This window comes from Symphodus melops (genome assembly GCF_947650265.1).
Source record: "Symphodus melops genome assembly, chromosome: 17".
Taxonomy (NCBI): domain Eukaryota; kingdom Metazoa; phylum Chordata; class Actinopteri; order Labriformes; family Labridae; genus Symphodus; species Symphodus melops.
Window position 1 is genome coordinate 12,732,909 of NC_136707.1, and position 17,424 is coordinate 12,750,332.

Sequence of the window (17,424 nt, forward strand, 5' to 3'; positions counted from 1 at the left end):
GGGCTTTGCAACATGACCTACTTCCACACACAGGCAAACAGACAAGCATAAATACTCCGCACAGACACGCCTGTTCAAGTTAGGATTTAAATAATTTCAGCGATGGTTATATACCTTTGGTATGATATAATGATAATAATACAAAATATATTAAAACAATATTGCCTGCAGTCTTTGTCAGAAGAAAATTTCTTCTATTCATTTAGCTTAAAAAAAAAAACAACTCACCCAGGCCATTCTCACAGTCTGTAAACTCAATGGAATGAACAGCTCGGTCAACTCCGTATGGACCCATTAGCGTCCTGAGATAGAGCAATCAAGAGGGTGGAGAAGGGATGGAGGGAGAGACAGAATAGAGGAAACAAAAAGAGGAACATATGTTTTACTTTACAAGCTTTTCAACTGTTTTACTTGTCCTGCCATTTAAAGATCTTAAATGGCAGGACACATTTTATTTTTAATTTTATTTTTAATTTCCTAAATTTTAGGAAGCTATACAGAATTAAGGAAAGAAACAAGTAAATAAGGGGAAAATATAGCCACTGTCTTTCACAATGAGTTTCTCAATTAAGGCCTTCCATTTTTTCAAGGCACAGCTCTTATTACTGAAATTGTCTGAGGCTGGACATAAATGATAGCACTCTTTTTGAGTCTGACTACCCAGAGGGCTTTTCACTCAGCAGGTCACACTCACTCATCACATTCATACCCTGATAGCAGAGGATACTATGGAAAGTGTCCATGAGTATTAATTAATCCATTCCTTCACATGACGCTGACACAACTGCAGAACTAGTTTAGCACGCTGAGATTTCTGAATGCAAAGTGCTCTACAAATAAAACGTATTATTATTATAGCTTGGAGTGCAGTGCTTGCCCACAGACACCTGGACATGCATCTGCATGACCCACTACTGAGCCACAGCTGTCCAAAAGTCATTCTTTCAAGTTAAATTTAAGTTGTTGGAGAGACTCTACAGAAAAGAAAAGAAAAAAGAAGAAATGAATTATCAATTTGTGCAGCTCTCTGCAGAGGTATGCAAACCCTCAGTCAGCACCCGGGCAGAATTGGAGAGCAAAGTAAATGACTACATTTTGTTCATGTCTAATGAACGGAAATATTATCACACTAATACCCAGTTGTAATGAAAAGGCTAATAACCAAAGAGGGGCCCATGTCATTCTATCTGGCTGTTTGGTTGTAACCAGCTGCCATCACTAAGAGTGGCAAATACATCTTTGGATGCTAGCCCAAAATGAATATATAGATAGATAGATAGATAGATAGATAGATAGATAGATAGATAGATAGATAGATAGATAGATAGATAGATAGATAGATAGATAGATAGATAGATAGATAGATAGATAAAGGTCTGAAATTGATGCATTCTTTTTTTTATTCTCATGTTATTTTGTCCCTTTAGGTGCACCATGGATAAAGCCTCAACACTTATGCATCTTTGTATGTCTCTTTTCATTTTTCCCAGCAAACTTATTTGACGGGTCATTTCCACCATGTGACATCAGACATTTCTGTAGGTAAGTTAATGCTTAACCTTTGTTCTACCGAGACCATCATTTATTTGAAAATAAAAGCAGTGTGGAATTCAAACAACAAGTAAAGTACTGTCATCTTAAAATATTGCAAACATTCTAAATAAAAGCCTATTTTTTATTTGAAAATGAGAAATAATTGAATTTGAAAAATGCTATTAATTGTAAGTAATTGTTAAAATAAGCAAGATCAATAGGATAAGCCACTGACACATCATTGTGCCTGTAAATAATATCAGATAAATGTCTTGAGCTGCCTGTAATCAATATGTTCATCAAATAGTGGATCATTTATCAACTGCTAAATATTTTGAAAACTGGAACAATGTCTTCTCGGTAATAGAACCAACAGTACCAAGTTTGTTTGTCTTTCAAATGTCAAGGTGTTCATCAGGACTTTAGCTGCAGTGTCATCAGTGGAAGCCTTACAACTGTTCAGAAATACCAGTCACATTCGGATAAATGATACTGTATGTGTATTGAGCAACCTCATAAATTCTTATGTGATCTCAGATTAATTACGAAGAAGAAGATGTAAACTATACAGAAATTGAATGGTGCAACAACTGGCTGAAAGAGTTTAGAGGGATTTGGTCTCAACTGGTTCCTGCTTTATTGTTTGTTAAAAGCAAAACAATTCACTAAAACTGTGAACAACCAAAATAGTTAGCGTCTTCTTCAACCACCAACAAACATGATGTGGTCCCAAGAAGTGTGAGTGACCAACAGATGCCTATAGCAAGAAGAATCTAAACGCTTGCATGCTCAGGGAATACCTTTCTCTATTTTCGACACTGCTAATGAACGTCTACATTTGATCAGAGGAAATACCTCATATTGTAACTGCAGAGCAGCAAACATTTTGTAAAATGTTCAGTTGAATAAAATGTTGAGTCGAATAAAATGTGTCATATTGTACCTGCAGAGCCTCATTTGACTCAACATTTTGTAAAATGTGGAGTTGAATGTTTTAAAATAATGTAATGGGTTAAAGATATTGTAATCACTTTTTTTTCATATAATTTTATGGTAAAAGTTAACCATTAACTTACCATTTAAGCTTAAGTCATGAGTCTGCCAGGTTGTTTGCCTTGTGGCTGTGATTCGAAAGCACAACAAGAGTTACTATTGATAACTTAATAATGTTGTTAGAAATAAAACGAAAATACAATCATTGTATCATTTCATTCAGTTTATCAGCATAATAGCCATACATGCCTGGTTTCCAATTCAGAGTGAACTGCATGTTCTCCTTTTACATTTGTTTTTTGATTGTTAATTGGTGAAACGTAGCGACTAATTAATTATGGTATGGACCAAAACCAATTTAAAAAAAATTGTGTTTCACTAATGTATAAACAATTAAAAGAAATATATAGTCACAATAAGTTATCTAAAATTCCTTAAGACTAGATAGATTCAACATCAAAATAAAGAACGGACCCTAAATATGAAAAGAATTGTAGTAGGAGGGAGATGAAAGAAAAACGTTGTTTCACTCGTTTGGGTGCTCAAAATTAACAGAACATCTCATGTGCATAGCAGACGATAAAGAAGCTTACAGTTGACCTGATTTCTGATATCATTTCATATGGAGTATAACCGGCTGTTTTTTTTTAAACCCACTAGATATAGAAACAAATTCTTCAAGTATGCTACATGTTTAGATCATAGAGCATGCTCTCAATAAACATTCTAAATCACACGTAACCCTCAATACAGTCATTATTGCTTCGGCTAACAAACACCGTCGCCTCTCAGTGCGCGTGACGCATGACAGATGGTGACAGGTCTATCCTATTCTGTCAAGCCATTATAACACGAGAAAAATAACGCGCTCCCCAGCTTCTTTTTCTCTCCTTCTGTCTACAGCCCATATTGTTGTCGAGTCTGTTCTTGTGTCTCTGAAAGTCCACGTGAAATAGCTTATTTCGACACATTCGCTCCTCATTTAGGCAACAAAAATATTCTACGGTACGTTTTCTGTTTTATAGAATGAAAGAATGAACCGCTTTCAGCGTGAGCATCGCTCAAACCCCGCAACAGCTAAGCGGTGTGTTTTTACCTTGTCCTGTTATCTGTATGAAACCTTCACTTCTGAAACATTAACCTAAACCAACACCTAAGTAACGCCACGAAAATAAACACTGCACACTTCTTGAAGTGAGCATACAATAGAGTCAAACAATGCTTCAACAACAGTCAACCCCACCAGACCTAACCCGTAGTTTTTCTTTTGTTTACCTGCTAATGATGACAGCTCCTTTATACATCACTGAAAAGGTTGGCATTTTGACATGAAGTCCGCTTCTCCAGTTAGACGGACGGTAGGTCGGTCGGTCGGATAACCCCAGCCCTCAGCATGCAACCTCAAGGTGGTCTGTCTACACAGCCAGCCTCTAATTCCAGTTAACTGTCAGCGCCAAACATTCCACCTTAACCCACAGAATTAATCTCTTACATAACTAAAGTCGCCAAAATTAAACAAAAAAAAATGCCACAGTCAGCGCTAGAGGGGAAATTATTTTGGCAACGCTTCTCTCGTTTATCACACTTGTTTAGAGATATGTCCGCTTCCTCCGCCTGTTGGATTAGAGAGAAAGTACTTGCAGCTTGAAAGGTGCTAAAGTTGCATGAGCATATCCTCACCATGGCCCATCCATGTTAGAAGATTATTCATATTCACGATTGAATTTTATATTATTTATTGGTTTTGGATTATAAACAAAGACTTCCTAATAATAGTTTTCAGACATGTTAATGTTCATCTAGCTAAATTCTATATTTATAATATTAAAAACATGTTTTCACAGTAAAGTTATTCACTATAAATGTTGAGTATCAATATGCAACTGTAGGCTACAACCAAAGAGACCAAACAGCCCCTTACATGCTTTCCATTGAGAAAAAGCTATTTAATCATTTGTTGACATCCCTTGGCTTGATCATTTGTCATTCAAGCCCTCAGTCTTAGCAACACTCCATTTACTGGTTATATTTCTGGAAAATATTAACTGGTAAGTTATTTTGTTAAAAAATGATCGCGATAGGACATTACCTTTGAAAGACTAAGTTTCATAGTTTTATGATTGGTTTATAATATTATATAGTTTAATATTTATTCAAATAAATACAAAACTCTTCCACCTGGAGAAAGACACAAAAAGACACAAAGATAGACACATTTATTATCATGGACATGTTTGTTGAAGTTGAACTTAGTTGCAAAAATTTGTGAGTAAAAACAGTGTCTGTATTTTTTTTTTTGGGGGGGGGGGGGGGGGGGGGGGGGGGTATGAGAGAATATGAGAGAATACCTGTGAAGGGGTTTGGCTGTCAAGATAAAATATCCTGTCAATTTACAATTATTACACCTTTTACATCTGACAGCTGCTAACAGAGCACCTGGTAGTGAGGAAACAACAGCTACAGGGCCAAAAAATACAGACAACACATTAAGAATCCACTGAAGTCTTTTATGTAAACACAATTTGAGCTAATTTGAGCCTACATTCAACATCTCTTAATGCATTCTTACGTCCATATACTCACTTTACAAACTGGTCCCAACAAATATACACGTCAAATAAATTCTCAGAACACCCCTATATCTCTGCATATGTCCAGAACACCTCGCAATGAAGGCTCAATATGTATCTGCAAGTAGGCTAGTCTACATTAAATTCAATTATTGCTCAACAGTTAAAAACATACCTTGCAAAACTTAGTGGCACTTTCAACCTTCGGAACATTTTTCTGTTATCATGGGATATCCATCTGATTCTTGTTGTATCATCTGCTCTGCATTTTGTACTGCACCGCAAAGAGAGATACTGAGAGTGACAAATCATAAGGACAAGATAATCTTATGGCAAAGGGATAATCCATTCAATGTCTAAATATAGGTCTTTAGAAGAGGGCTACTCAGTTATATTCAACAAAGCTGATCATTTTCAATGAGTCACTTGAGTCAATCAAAATAGAATGTGTATTCATTTACACAAATACAAAAATCATTGAATTAGGTAAATATTGACCCAGTTTGGTCATTATTGAGTATTTTTCCAGCTCCTACAATTTAGGCTATTCCCTCTAATGTACACACTTTTCTGTAATGCTTGATTGGTAAATAGCCAACCACAACAATATGAATAGTTAATATTGTTAATATGACTGTGATAGGTATGATTGGTATCTGTACTTATGCAATGCATCTTTCTCAGTTTCATCGACAGTGGATTTTTCTGTGGGGCTTAAACTCCAGCCCTCTCTTATTAGGGTACCTAATAAAAATACATTTTAAAATTATTGTATTAATGCTGAGATAATAAAAAACTTTTAAGTGATATTTTAAAACTTAAATCTGTAATTAAAATGTTTTGTTTTTTGGAATAACTGTGAGTTTACCTTGCAAAAGCACTGAGGGAAAGATAAAAGAACAGTGCTGTATTGAGAAAGATCTTATAGTGAAAAAAATACAACATCTGCTATTTGGAATGTTTTGGGATTCACAATGTTACCAAAAAGGTCTTGACTGTAACATTGCTAAATACCTGAAAGCCATTACTCTACAATGCACACACTATGCATAATCTTGTATTTTATATTTAGAAAATGTATTATCAGAAGTTAGTTTTAACCAAAGCAATCTGGGTGGCCAAGAGAGCACAACTTCACTGTGTTTGAAGTAGACAGTGTTTATCCTGAATAATCAACTAACTTCAGAATCACACAACATACACTGGATACATGACAAATAAAACAGGGTCTGCAATGTTTGTACAACAAAGTAACTGGTCTGTGATAACCATAGAAACAACAAAGTAGAAAGAATTCAGAAGAATGCTTGAGGTGCTCGCCAACAATCCAGTTTCAGTGAATATTTTGAACAAGTGAAGCAAATGATCATTTGTTCTTGATGATTACGTTTTATGATTACAGTATTTGCTGCTTTTAAAACTGCTGTATAAAAGTAATAAAGCATTCAAAGTGGTTATGTGGTTCTAAATATCAGCTGTACTGCATAGTTGTTGTTATTCAGTCGTACGACAATAAGCACTGAAAAATGATTAATACAATATCCCTCCCTGTCATGTGATATTGATTAAAAATATTTTTTGTAGGATTTAACAAAGATAGTTAATCTTAGCTGGTTTTTCATGGTACGGCCCTAGTAATTAGCACCTGCGTGGTTTTTGTGCATGCATGCCCATTGCTTATGCATTTTTCCTAACGTAAGGAGAAGAATGGCTGATATAAGGGCAATACAGATTAAAGCCTGTCACTGTGACTCCCTGTCTCTGCTATAAATATTGTAGCTTTAGCAGGTGAGTTACCCTTTTTTATCATTTGGATAACTAGTGTCTATTTTGATCAGCCACATCATTACATAACAAATAACATCAAACCCTGCAGTTTAGAAAAAGTAATATCTAGGAATGATGACTAATCTTTGTGATGCTGAAGGGACTAAAGGGTACTAAAAAATGGAGGCTGCAGCCTGTTTACACAGAATATGTTCACACAATATTAAGGTCAAGCAATCACATTTTTGCCATATCATGTTTCACTTTCCATAATATACAGTATCTGTTTCGAGATAGATGTAGTATGTAAGTGAATCCGTGAAACAGTATCCATGAATGCAATCCAGTACAGGACAGTAAAACTACTATAAATAATACACAAATACAAATAGGGAAAAACCATGATTTCATCAAATTCCATTAGAAAGTCGACTGACATTTTTATTGATTATTGTTTCAACTTCTGCACAAGAACGTTCTTTAAAATGTATCAAGTAGTGTCTCAAAGTTACCTAAAATGGAGTTAAAAATTAAGGACTAACAGTTTAAGCAATCTTCAAATATTTGTGATGAGATTTTTATCATGTGTTGGAACAAATTAAAATTAAGAGTTATCTGAGTATAAGGAGATCCCAGTGAAGCACTTCTCTGTGTATGATTTCCTGCCTGCACTCTCAGACAAGGACACGCATAAAAACACACACAATCCCGTCACAGAGATTTATTCTCTCCCTCCTCTTCATTGCAGCCATGGCAACAACCATTTGCCTCAGAACTTTAATCACTAAATCTGCACAGTGGGTCATTATCAGATTATGGGATTAACCAATCCACACTGAAAATTCAAACAGGCCCAAACCCAATCACAGATATACAAGCTCACACACAAAATTGTGTGTGATCATGATGGTCTGTGTGCGTTTGTGTGCATGTCTGTGTGCAAAACAAGAAAAAAAAAAAAAACTCAAGCATCACTGTCACTTGTTTCTAGTTAAAAGGTACAAGGCTGCCCTCTACAGACAGAAGCAGAAGCTGCAGGTTCATTGAACAGTTTAAAAAGAGAGACAAATCAACAAACTGACTGTGCTTTAGTCCTTCATCAGTGTTCAATGAACAGTTTTCCTAAAATCCATTGTTTTCTTTTTTGTACATTCAGGTCAAACAATTGTTTCCGAGTCTTTTCCAAGGATGAGAAAGCATTGTATATCTTCAGGAATTGTTAAATTTGTGATCTTTTTTTTTTTTTTAAGAAATCCCTGTGACAGTTTTATTCCCCACAAACCAAAGCTTTACATGAAGCTACATTTCAACGCTCCCTGATCAGGGGTGTAATGCTGTCAATATATTACATGGATATAGAATTAATAATGTAGTCTCTGTATTGTAAACTACTAACAATTCCTCACATCCTTCTGCAGTCCACAAACATACATGACATGTATGTGTTGGGTATTCAACAACTGTGTCAATATCATATCTATAGGGCTACATGTACTTTTCTGTGAATTTCAGAATTTGAGATTACCCAGCCCCTTGTAAAAAAGGAATTGATGATTACGTTTTGGGTAAATTCAGCAGAGGAAAACAAAGAATATTCAAATTCATAAGCTAAAGCTTCCTCCATCACTGATTTAGTTTTTGGTCCAATAAAAGGCATCCGGTTTTTTGTTACAACTCACACTGGCAGCTCTTGTACATACACTCAATTAACATTTAGAAAAGAACAGGAAAATTCTCTGACATCTTGGACATCCCTACATAGACACAACCTAACTCAGCTAAGTGAGGAACATCAAGAGGCTGAGCAAAGATCAGCAAATAGCAAACTTCCCTAGAGGTATATTCAGTCAGCACTCTGCTTTAGGATCAAGAGAATCTACTGAGAGAAAATCAAACTCAAAGTAGTCATTCACGGCAAATTTATCATCACCAGAGGAAATTGGGCCGTAATCGATACGGGTGATTTGAAAAGCCATTACTGCATATTGATTCAAACTGACCAAGAAGAATGGAGCTGTTTCTCTGTTAACAGTCTGTTAAGAGTCTATGAAATGCAATAGACAGAAAACAAAGAACTTAAATGGGATTTAGAGAATTAAATGACAGTGAAATACATGTTACCTTCAAATTTATATTGTTTTCCAGTTTAAAACACAAACATTTAGAATTAATAGAAAACAATGTTAAAAACAAACAAATTGTAATTTCCAGGAAGTGTATTGATCTATTACAATAAAAATGGACTTTACAATGTAGGATTTTCTTATTTAACATGGCTAGTTTTAAATATTATGGTTGTCTTCTGCAGGCTATGTAAGACTGCTCCAGACCCAGGTTTAAAGGCTTTTTTTTCCCTATTTCCAGGATTGGCATAAGAATAGCTTACAACATTTGAGGTGACTATGATAGCCATCTCATGTTTTATACTGTACTGTTCTGCTATTTCTCATGAACCTATAATAACAAAACTGGAGAGAATTATATTCACAATGTTTATGCAGCTATGTGTAATCAAGCAAGTGTCTGCACTGAAAGGGGTTTAAACAAATGTCCATTTTGTCTGTGTCCAGTTTGATAACCCCTTGAAGAAAGAGGCTCCTTGTCAGTGAAGGTACTGGGACCCATCTCAAGACACTTTATACTTTTACCTGTTCTTTTGTAAAGAGTCTTAAGATTATATTTGTTATGAAATCGCACGATAGACATAAAGACTAATTGGCTGATAGACCTAGAAGAGACTTTTCCCCCCCAAGTTTTAAGTTAACTTTTTTATATAATGTTTTGCTTTAAATGTGCACATTTTAAAATAAAGATATGTATTCCTCTAGTTTTTCTCTTTATTTCAGGTGTTTTTATGCTACCAACATAAGTATATAAAACAAAAAAGGGAAAAAAAACAGGTTTGATAGGGATAAACATTCTGACAAAAAAAGGAACATTGCTGTCAAGTGATGGTCCCCATCAAACATGACAGAGCTTAAGAGGGTCGTCAGAGAACAAAAAAAAAAAAAAAAGCTGCTGAATCTGTCTTCTTTCCTCCTAACAGGTATGCTTCTCTATGTGAAAAACCTGCAACAGGCAACTGTTGAAAACCATAATGTTGAAAATAAGAACCATACCACATCATAACAATGTGTCCCAGATAAAAAAAAATAAAAATAAAGTACAAGATGTTTAGGTCAGGTGACTTAATGAGAGCATGTTGTTTTCCAGCAGAAATAAAGTGATGAATGCTGACACCAGAAGACTGAATTTCAAAGGACAGGAGTTGAGTAAATAGCCTGTCAAGTTGCATCCAGTCACACCTGTCACAGCCTTTGGCCAGTGTCACAAGAAATATCAAGTCAAGGAGACCAAGCCAAATGAATAGACTGTGAATTCTGACCACTGTTTTAGAAGAAGTCTGCCAACACTCTACATCATAGGTGTTGTGTAAAACGTCTTCGTTTCAACAGCGTCTTAACAAAAACTATACCAATAAAAACTTCTCTAATGTAACAGTAAATGGTAAATGGACTTTACTTATATAGCATTTTTTATTTATCGTCTTCAGACTACTAAAACATTTTTACTTTACATGTCACCCCATTAACTCACACATATTTAAAATGTACGTGTAATAACTAACCTCATATATATTCACAAACTGCAGGTTTTTCCACTTGAAAGAAATTCGGAATTAGTTTCTTGCCTAAAAAAAATAGACTTAACCTTAATTTGTCAACTTCTACCTCTGTTTGGATAAAACAGAATCAAAACCTTTTTCGATTTTGAACAGTTAGCTTATTTCAGAGGCAACTTCAAGTCCCCCTTCTCTATCACATTAATAGTGAGTTAGATTGGCAGCCTGAAACCTGAAAATTGGTCATTATAAAAGTAAAAGCGGACGATGGTTCAGTAGAACCCCAGCATTTAGTGCCATATGATTTTGAAGTGAAAGAGACAGAGAATAAGAAAGGAAAATGTGTGTATAAGGCAGTGCGCCATCTGTCAGACCACCTTTCTATCATGTCCAATATATTTTGGCAGCTGCATAGTGTTATTCATGCTCCATGAATTTGGGATCAGATGTTTCAGAATGCAGAATTAAAAATAACTGAAATAACTAGTTTTGCATTCTTACAACTGAAGGCTTTACCTTTACCTCATTTTACATTTAGGTGACAACTTCACTGGTTAAGAATACCAGTTTTTAATTCAACTCAGTTCAAAAAACGTTATTTGCCCCCTGGGGGAAATTCAAGGGCACACAGAGCAGTAAATGAACGACAGTGAAGCTATTACTAAAAAAATGTACTTAGCTCATATTGGACACACCCAAAACACACAACAAAATTGTTTTATGCTTAACTGTTCCTATTCCATAATTTCTACATTTTCTTTAGCCTCTAAAATAGGATATATTGTTTTAAACAAGTGTATCAGAAGGATGGCAGTTTTACGCCAAACATTTTTACTGTATAAACCTGGGCTGTGTCTTCGAGCATACAGAACATTTCCTTAAGATTATAAGTAATTAGTATATTTTTATTTAAATAATCACTAATATGCTGATTTCCCACATGCGTAAAGCTGACGCACTTCGGCCAGGCTACAAGTAACATAGTGACAAAGTCTAGAAATGCCTGATATTGAGGCTGAACCGATGAAAGACGCTACTCATTGCAGCCTTATTTTTATGACACCCTTTAATCCTACATTTCAGGCTGCCAGACACACAATGTTGTTCTTCTTTTCTTCTCTTTGCTATGGTGTCACTTATGTCATAGCAGTGCCTCTTCTTTACTGTATTATATATCTCTGTGTCATAAACTCCAGGGGCCAGGACTGCTAAACCATGAATATACTGTATATGGGCGTGGTATTTAAATTACGATTGTTTTCAGCCGCCACACTTATCAACACCCATCATTCATATGCTGTTGTCAGTCAGATACGCCATTTCATAGGTTCCACATGGACCCTGTCATACATCCATATATTTCTACATCCAAATCTGCATTGTTTTCTACACCAGCTTGATAAGTGAGGGCCAAAGTGAGTCATTAAGGAGAATGGACAAGAAGCTAGCCAGAATCTTAAGGGAACAATGGGTTAAAGTACAGATGAGATAGAAAATGCACTGTTAGAAAGCAATAATACCCTAATTTTGTTGATAGCTTTTATTATTTCATTGTCATTGCCTGGGGTCAAGAAACGTTGTTTACGCGCTTTTTAAAACGTTGTCTTATTGGCTAGTTTAGACTCACTTGTGTTATTTTATTGCTTATTTTAGCAATGTTTCCACAAGTGGTCCGGTTTAACCCTGACCTTGTCTTCGTTTCGACAGCAATTCTGTACATTGACCGCAGGTTTTCCCGTGAGTTGTGTAAGTTACTTATTCAACAAGTATTTCAGTCGCTAATGAAACAGTACCGTACAAGCAGCACAAAAAGCTTACAATTTAGAGTTGCAACCAAAAAGTTGCAGACATACTGGAACACTTTCTTGTTCCAATCTGTGCAGTCCAGTTCCCTCAGCCCCTCATTTTCATCAATGATCCCTTGGAAGATAGATAGATAGATAGATAGATAGATAGATAGATAGATAGATAGATAGATAGATAGATAGATAGATAGATAGATAGATAGATAGATAGATAGAAAAAGAACAGCAGCTCTCAAAATCCAACGGATTTTTAAAAACAGACGATTTTGTGTCTGTCCATATTTACTCGTTGCACAGGAAGTGACCATTCGTTCGACCATTCAACAGACTGCAGTGAGTCTTGCTCCACCATTTAGGGTCGGATTGCACTCTAACAGAAAGTGTAGCAAAAAAAAAAGTAGGATGGAAAAGATCACTTATTTTGGTACTAGTTCCAACTTTTCCCAGCGGAAACCCGAATAAATGCGAACCGTACCAAACTAAACTGAAACACTGTGTTGACCTGCTCGGAGACTGCAGATTGGAAATTAGCAAAACTGATATACTCTGGTACAAAGCATCTTTTTCTCTGTAGATTAATGTTATTTTTGTACATAGTCCCTGACAATTAAACTAATAAACTAAACTAAAGTTGGCTAAAACAGAGCTTTTGTCTACTTACAAGTGTATTCGTAATCGTCAGTGGGAGCACATACAATTCCCAACTGACCAATCAGTGAACACATGCATGTCTACATAAGCTAATGACAATATACCACACTGACCAACTAAAGCCCACAAGTCCAAACCGACCAATAAGACAACAACATGTACTATAATTCCAAACACTGATCATTTACAAACATTGTCTGTCCTTACCAAGCGTCAACCTCTGTTCTTGAAAGCCAGTGTTGAAGTGCAAAATCCTACCGTTCGTTGAGTATGCTATCCTGGAAGTCATATAGGCACCACAGCTAAAAAAGCCAGTTTTGACAGCATAAATAATCATGTTTACAGCATGGTACAAAAAAACGATACGTGTTTTCAACAGTTAGCTGATACAATTGACAGGTGGGTGTGATGTAATGGATTTTCTTAAGACTTAAAACCTGCCTCAGCTGGAGCTCTCTTAGCCTGTCGTTAAGTTGACTGAAAGTTAGGCTGAGACAGCATTTCCTGCAACCGATGAGCCTCTGGAGCCCCCTGCAATAAGATATGTGCACCCAGGATTTGACATTTACAGTTTATGGTCCATACACTGGCCAAAAAAGGACCAAGAGTCCTTACTGGCCAATCAGAGATCACGTGCATCCACAAACTTTGCATATTTTCACTTCTGAGTTTAGTCTGACATATTCTCTGATTGGCCAGTTTGGACTCAAATGGTGGTCTCTGATTTGTCAGTGTTGTGACTCTCGTTGGAGTGAGGAACGACATGGTCTTTTACTGGTCGGTTTGGTCTTGCATGTTTTTTCTCTTTAGTCAATTTGAACTCACATATTCTATTATTGGTATTGTTTGTTAAATTTATGTTGTCTCTTATTGGTTATTGAGGATGCATACACTTACATTTTTTGAGAAAAGTAAAGCAACCAGCTCTTAATATTAACATGAAATATTCTAGTTTAACTAAAAAAATTAAATGATCTTGCCAAGTAAATGCCCATTAGTAAGATAGAGGTTGCAATGTTGTGGCTAAAACATCATTAAATTGAGATGTGGGCCTGATTTACTAAACGTTTGCATGTATTTAAACGTGTGCTAACTTGATACCACCAGCAAAAAATGTGATCTGATTTACTAACAGCGTGCAGTGAGGATTGCGTCTTTCACATGCAAAACAAGGCGTTTCTGCCTCAGCGTGCAAAATACTGGGAGGAGAAAATGCAAAGAAGTTAAGTTAGTACACGCAATGTGATTTACCAAGCCAGGCAAAAATTGCAGTGATTGTGACGGTGTCTGATTTAACACCTTTGAAAAGAACGTGCTAATCCAAGAGCCCCAGTATTATGCACTGCAGGCTGCAGTTAGGAGGAGACATAGGCACAATAAAAGACGTGTTAACATGTTTAAATGACAGAAAAATAAATGGTATGAATTTATTTTTTATCTTGCTTCAATAATAGTTTAAAAGAAACGCCATGATTAAACTATAACTGAACATTCACAGCCTCTGCGTTCTAAAAAAATTCAACATTGACACTGTCGTCGTATTTCCCTCTTCTCGCCAACATTACATTTTAAACCGGGCATTTCCTTTTCTCGGGTTGCGTGTCTCTGGTGCGCTCCAGAGCGCGCTTGTCTCTTCACGCTACAGCCCCCTCCCCTGCTGCTGCGCTGCGGGACGCTTGAATGAGAGTTCCAGTACCTGTTGCCATGGCATTTATGTCCGATCAGACACAGCGCTGACCAGCTTCTGGTGCGCAACGATGGCACGAGTGGCACACACACTGCGCACCACTGCCACAGTTCATTTGCCTCTCACTAATACCTATCTTGCGCTTGCAGTCGTCCAGCTTTCCGTCCAAACTCTCTGTGATGTAAACCAGTAGAACACGCAAAAACCTGACAGAAATACTACCGCCTCCACAATGTTTGCACCTGACGTCATTCACGCAAATGTTCTTAGTAAATCACCCGCAAAACACCCTCAAGCCAAACGTGCAAACTTTTGCAATGGACACGCAATTTAGTACTCTTTAATTGAGATCTTAGTAAATCAGGCCCAAAGTGTATTAACAATTAAAGCAGTTAAAGACACCAAGCAACCTTCAACAATGAAGGTTCCTGCCTTCACAACCAATGCCTAAGTTACTAAAGATTTATGAAAGCGAACTGGAGTAAAACATTTGAAACCAGGTCTTCTTTTTAGATAATAAAAGTCATTTACTGAGTGTAAAGTTTTATTAAATAGTTAATCAGGAAAGTTTACTTTTTTTTGCTGGAAGTCAGAAGAATATTTTTAATAAAGCCATGTCTGGTATTCCTGAAAAACAGCAATTTGTTATTTAAAATGTAACAACTGGACTTTTTTGTTAAATATGCACAACTGTTTTTTCTCATGTCAAATATAATGAAATCAGATTATTAAGAATAAATCCAGCCACTGCTCTCAACTCTACCTAAGCCCCACCTACCTTGGTTTAATTGTGGGATTCATCCTGAGCGGAAACAGTCCCAGGTCTACGTCGTGGCTGTCAGGATTGAACTCTAAGGCTCCTGAGACATAAATCAGAAAGTAGTCCCAGAGCTCGGGTAACTTCTTTGAGTTGAGAATCATGAGGAAACTTTAGAGATGGGTCTGTTTGCTGAAGAGGCAGCTGGAAAAAGGCAAGTGCTGTACAGTTAAGGGAACCCAGCAGTATTATATCACCTCCTTCAACTCCAGCACCAGTCTGAGCCAGCCCGAACAGTCTACTCAGCACATACATTTAGCTGACAAGCTTCTACCCCTCAGGACAGAGCATAAGAACAAAGTGAGCTTGACCTCTTCAAAATGCCCGACAATCTCATGGGATCGCATGTATTCCATCTTTATTGGTATTTTTTTTTATTTAGAAAATGCATATACCCCTTTTTTTTGGCATAAGTGATTCGTCTTGATGTATTTCCTATTTGCCTTTTAACATTGTATCATGTTATCGCATTGTGATACCATGACTAAAAGAATAACTTGAAGTCACTGCATTATTTGTTCAGGGTTTCATCGCTATACTGTTAAATAAGTGTATATGTTAGTTTATGTGGGCTTATTATTAATTTCATTTATATAGGCCTAATCACGTTTTATCTACAAAGCAAGATATCAGTTACTTAAACGTTTTTTTCCCATCAATTATGAAACCTGTACTGTTTTTATTCTAAAAATGTGTGGTGACAGGGCGAAGTAGACAAAGAACACCAGAGCACAACTTCTTTTTTGAGTGCATTCTAAGTCAAAATCATCTCCATTAAACGGTACTCATATAACCATTAACAGGTGAGGAGGAAATATATTTGAATATTAGACCATGTTAAAAAACGATGCAATATATTTTCTTACTGAATAAGAAAACTACGTTTTAGTGAGAGAGCAGTATTGATGATGTTTCCGGGTTTTATGCCTGATCCATCAGGGGGACCATGTTGTCTTGGAGGTTGTCAATCATTCTTCAGATATTTAAAAAAAAAAAAAAAAGGATTCGTCTTTGGTCAACTTTTTTTATTAAGTAAGTAAGTATAGTTTTTTTTCCCCAGAGAGAGATTTAACGCATTTTTCACGTACCAGTAGATGAGCGACAGTCCGTCGAAACGCTCTAGCTCTCTTCCCCGCTGTTTCAGCAGAGACATATTATCCAGATTTAATTCAGGTGATCAGTCCCAACACTCCCACCAAGTTTAAGAGCAGAAACAGAGTAGGGCCAACTCCGTCTCAAACAGACATCACTACACGCGCTTGCCAATTTGGGGCGCATGAGTGTGAGCGGCGTGCCTTCGCTGACAGCGTGGATGTGTCAGCATTCATTCCCCGCTGTGTCTGAAATCAATGAGACACACAGCACTCGCTACGGCACGCACACATTCTTATCAGATGGACACGTGGCCTTTTCCTGCTGACTGACCTTAACCCGTCTGTTTGACAACATTTGGATGTCTCCTCCGCAGCAGTTGTTCACCATCCGTGTGAACTGAATCAATTCTACTTAGTATCTTTTGTAAGTTCAACCACAATTATTCAGGAGCAACGAAATGGGCATTTTTTGTATAGATAAATCTTGGGTTTAAATTGTTGTTTAGTTTACACAAATGACAATCCCAACTGCATCTGCCCTGCAGATGGTGCTACAGATCAGAAAATCAATCCGTCATTTCTTTTTTTATATTTATTTATTTATTTGTAAAAACACCAACCACAGCATACTTACTTGTAAAAAATAAATAAATAAATAAAACAAACTCTACAAGTAGGGAGTATTCTGAGTGAAGTAGAGCAGTTTGATTCTTAAAAAAAACTTCTGCATGCTTTTTCGAATTTCTATACAAATTAACCAGCTCTCTTAGTTCATTTATACTCACAAATTGAAACATAATGTTTTACCCTATAGGTGTAACCTGATTATGCATCCTAGAGTTGACATTGTTGCTGAGTAATTTTCTATGAAAAACAGAACAGCAC

The 17,424-nt window shown here is 36.4% G+C and overlaps 1 protein-coding gene across 4 annotated transcripts in view; it reads right to left on the reverse strand.

Annotated features, from left to right (window-relative positions):
• Positions 1–16,680, reverse strand: part of LOC306838367 (syntaxin-binding protein 4) — a 57,278-nt gene extending 40,598 nt beyond the window's left edge. Inside the window, exons 1-3 of one of the 4 annotated variants that reach the window (XM_079366498.1) lie at positions 3,802–4,176; positions 2,610–2,654; positions 229–302 (exon numbers count right to left, since the gene is read on the reverse strand). In XM_079366498.1, the coding sequence (XP_079222624.1) occupies positions 229–295 (67 nt within the window). In that variant the 5' untranslated portion in view covers positions 296–302; positions 2,610–2,654; positions 3,802–4,176. Of the gene's footprint in view, positions 1–228; positions 303–2,609; positions 2,655–3,801; positions 4,177–16,533 lie in introns of those variants that run through there. The other 3 variants (XM_079366496.1, XM_079366495.1, XM_079366497.1) reach the window with 3 other exon arrangements.
• Between the last annotated feature and the right edge of the window lie 744 nt (positions 16,681–17,424).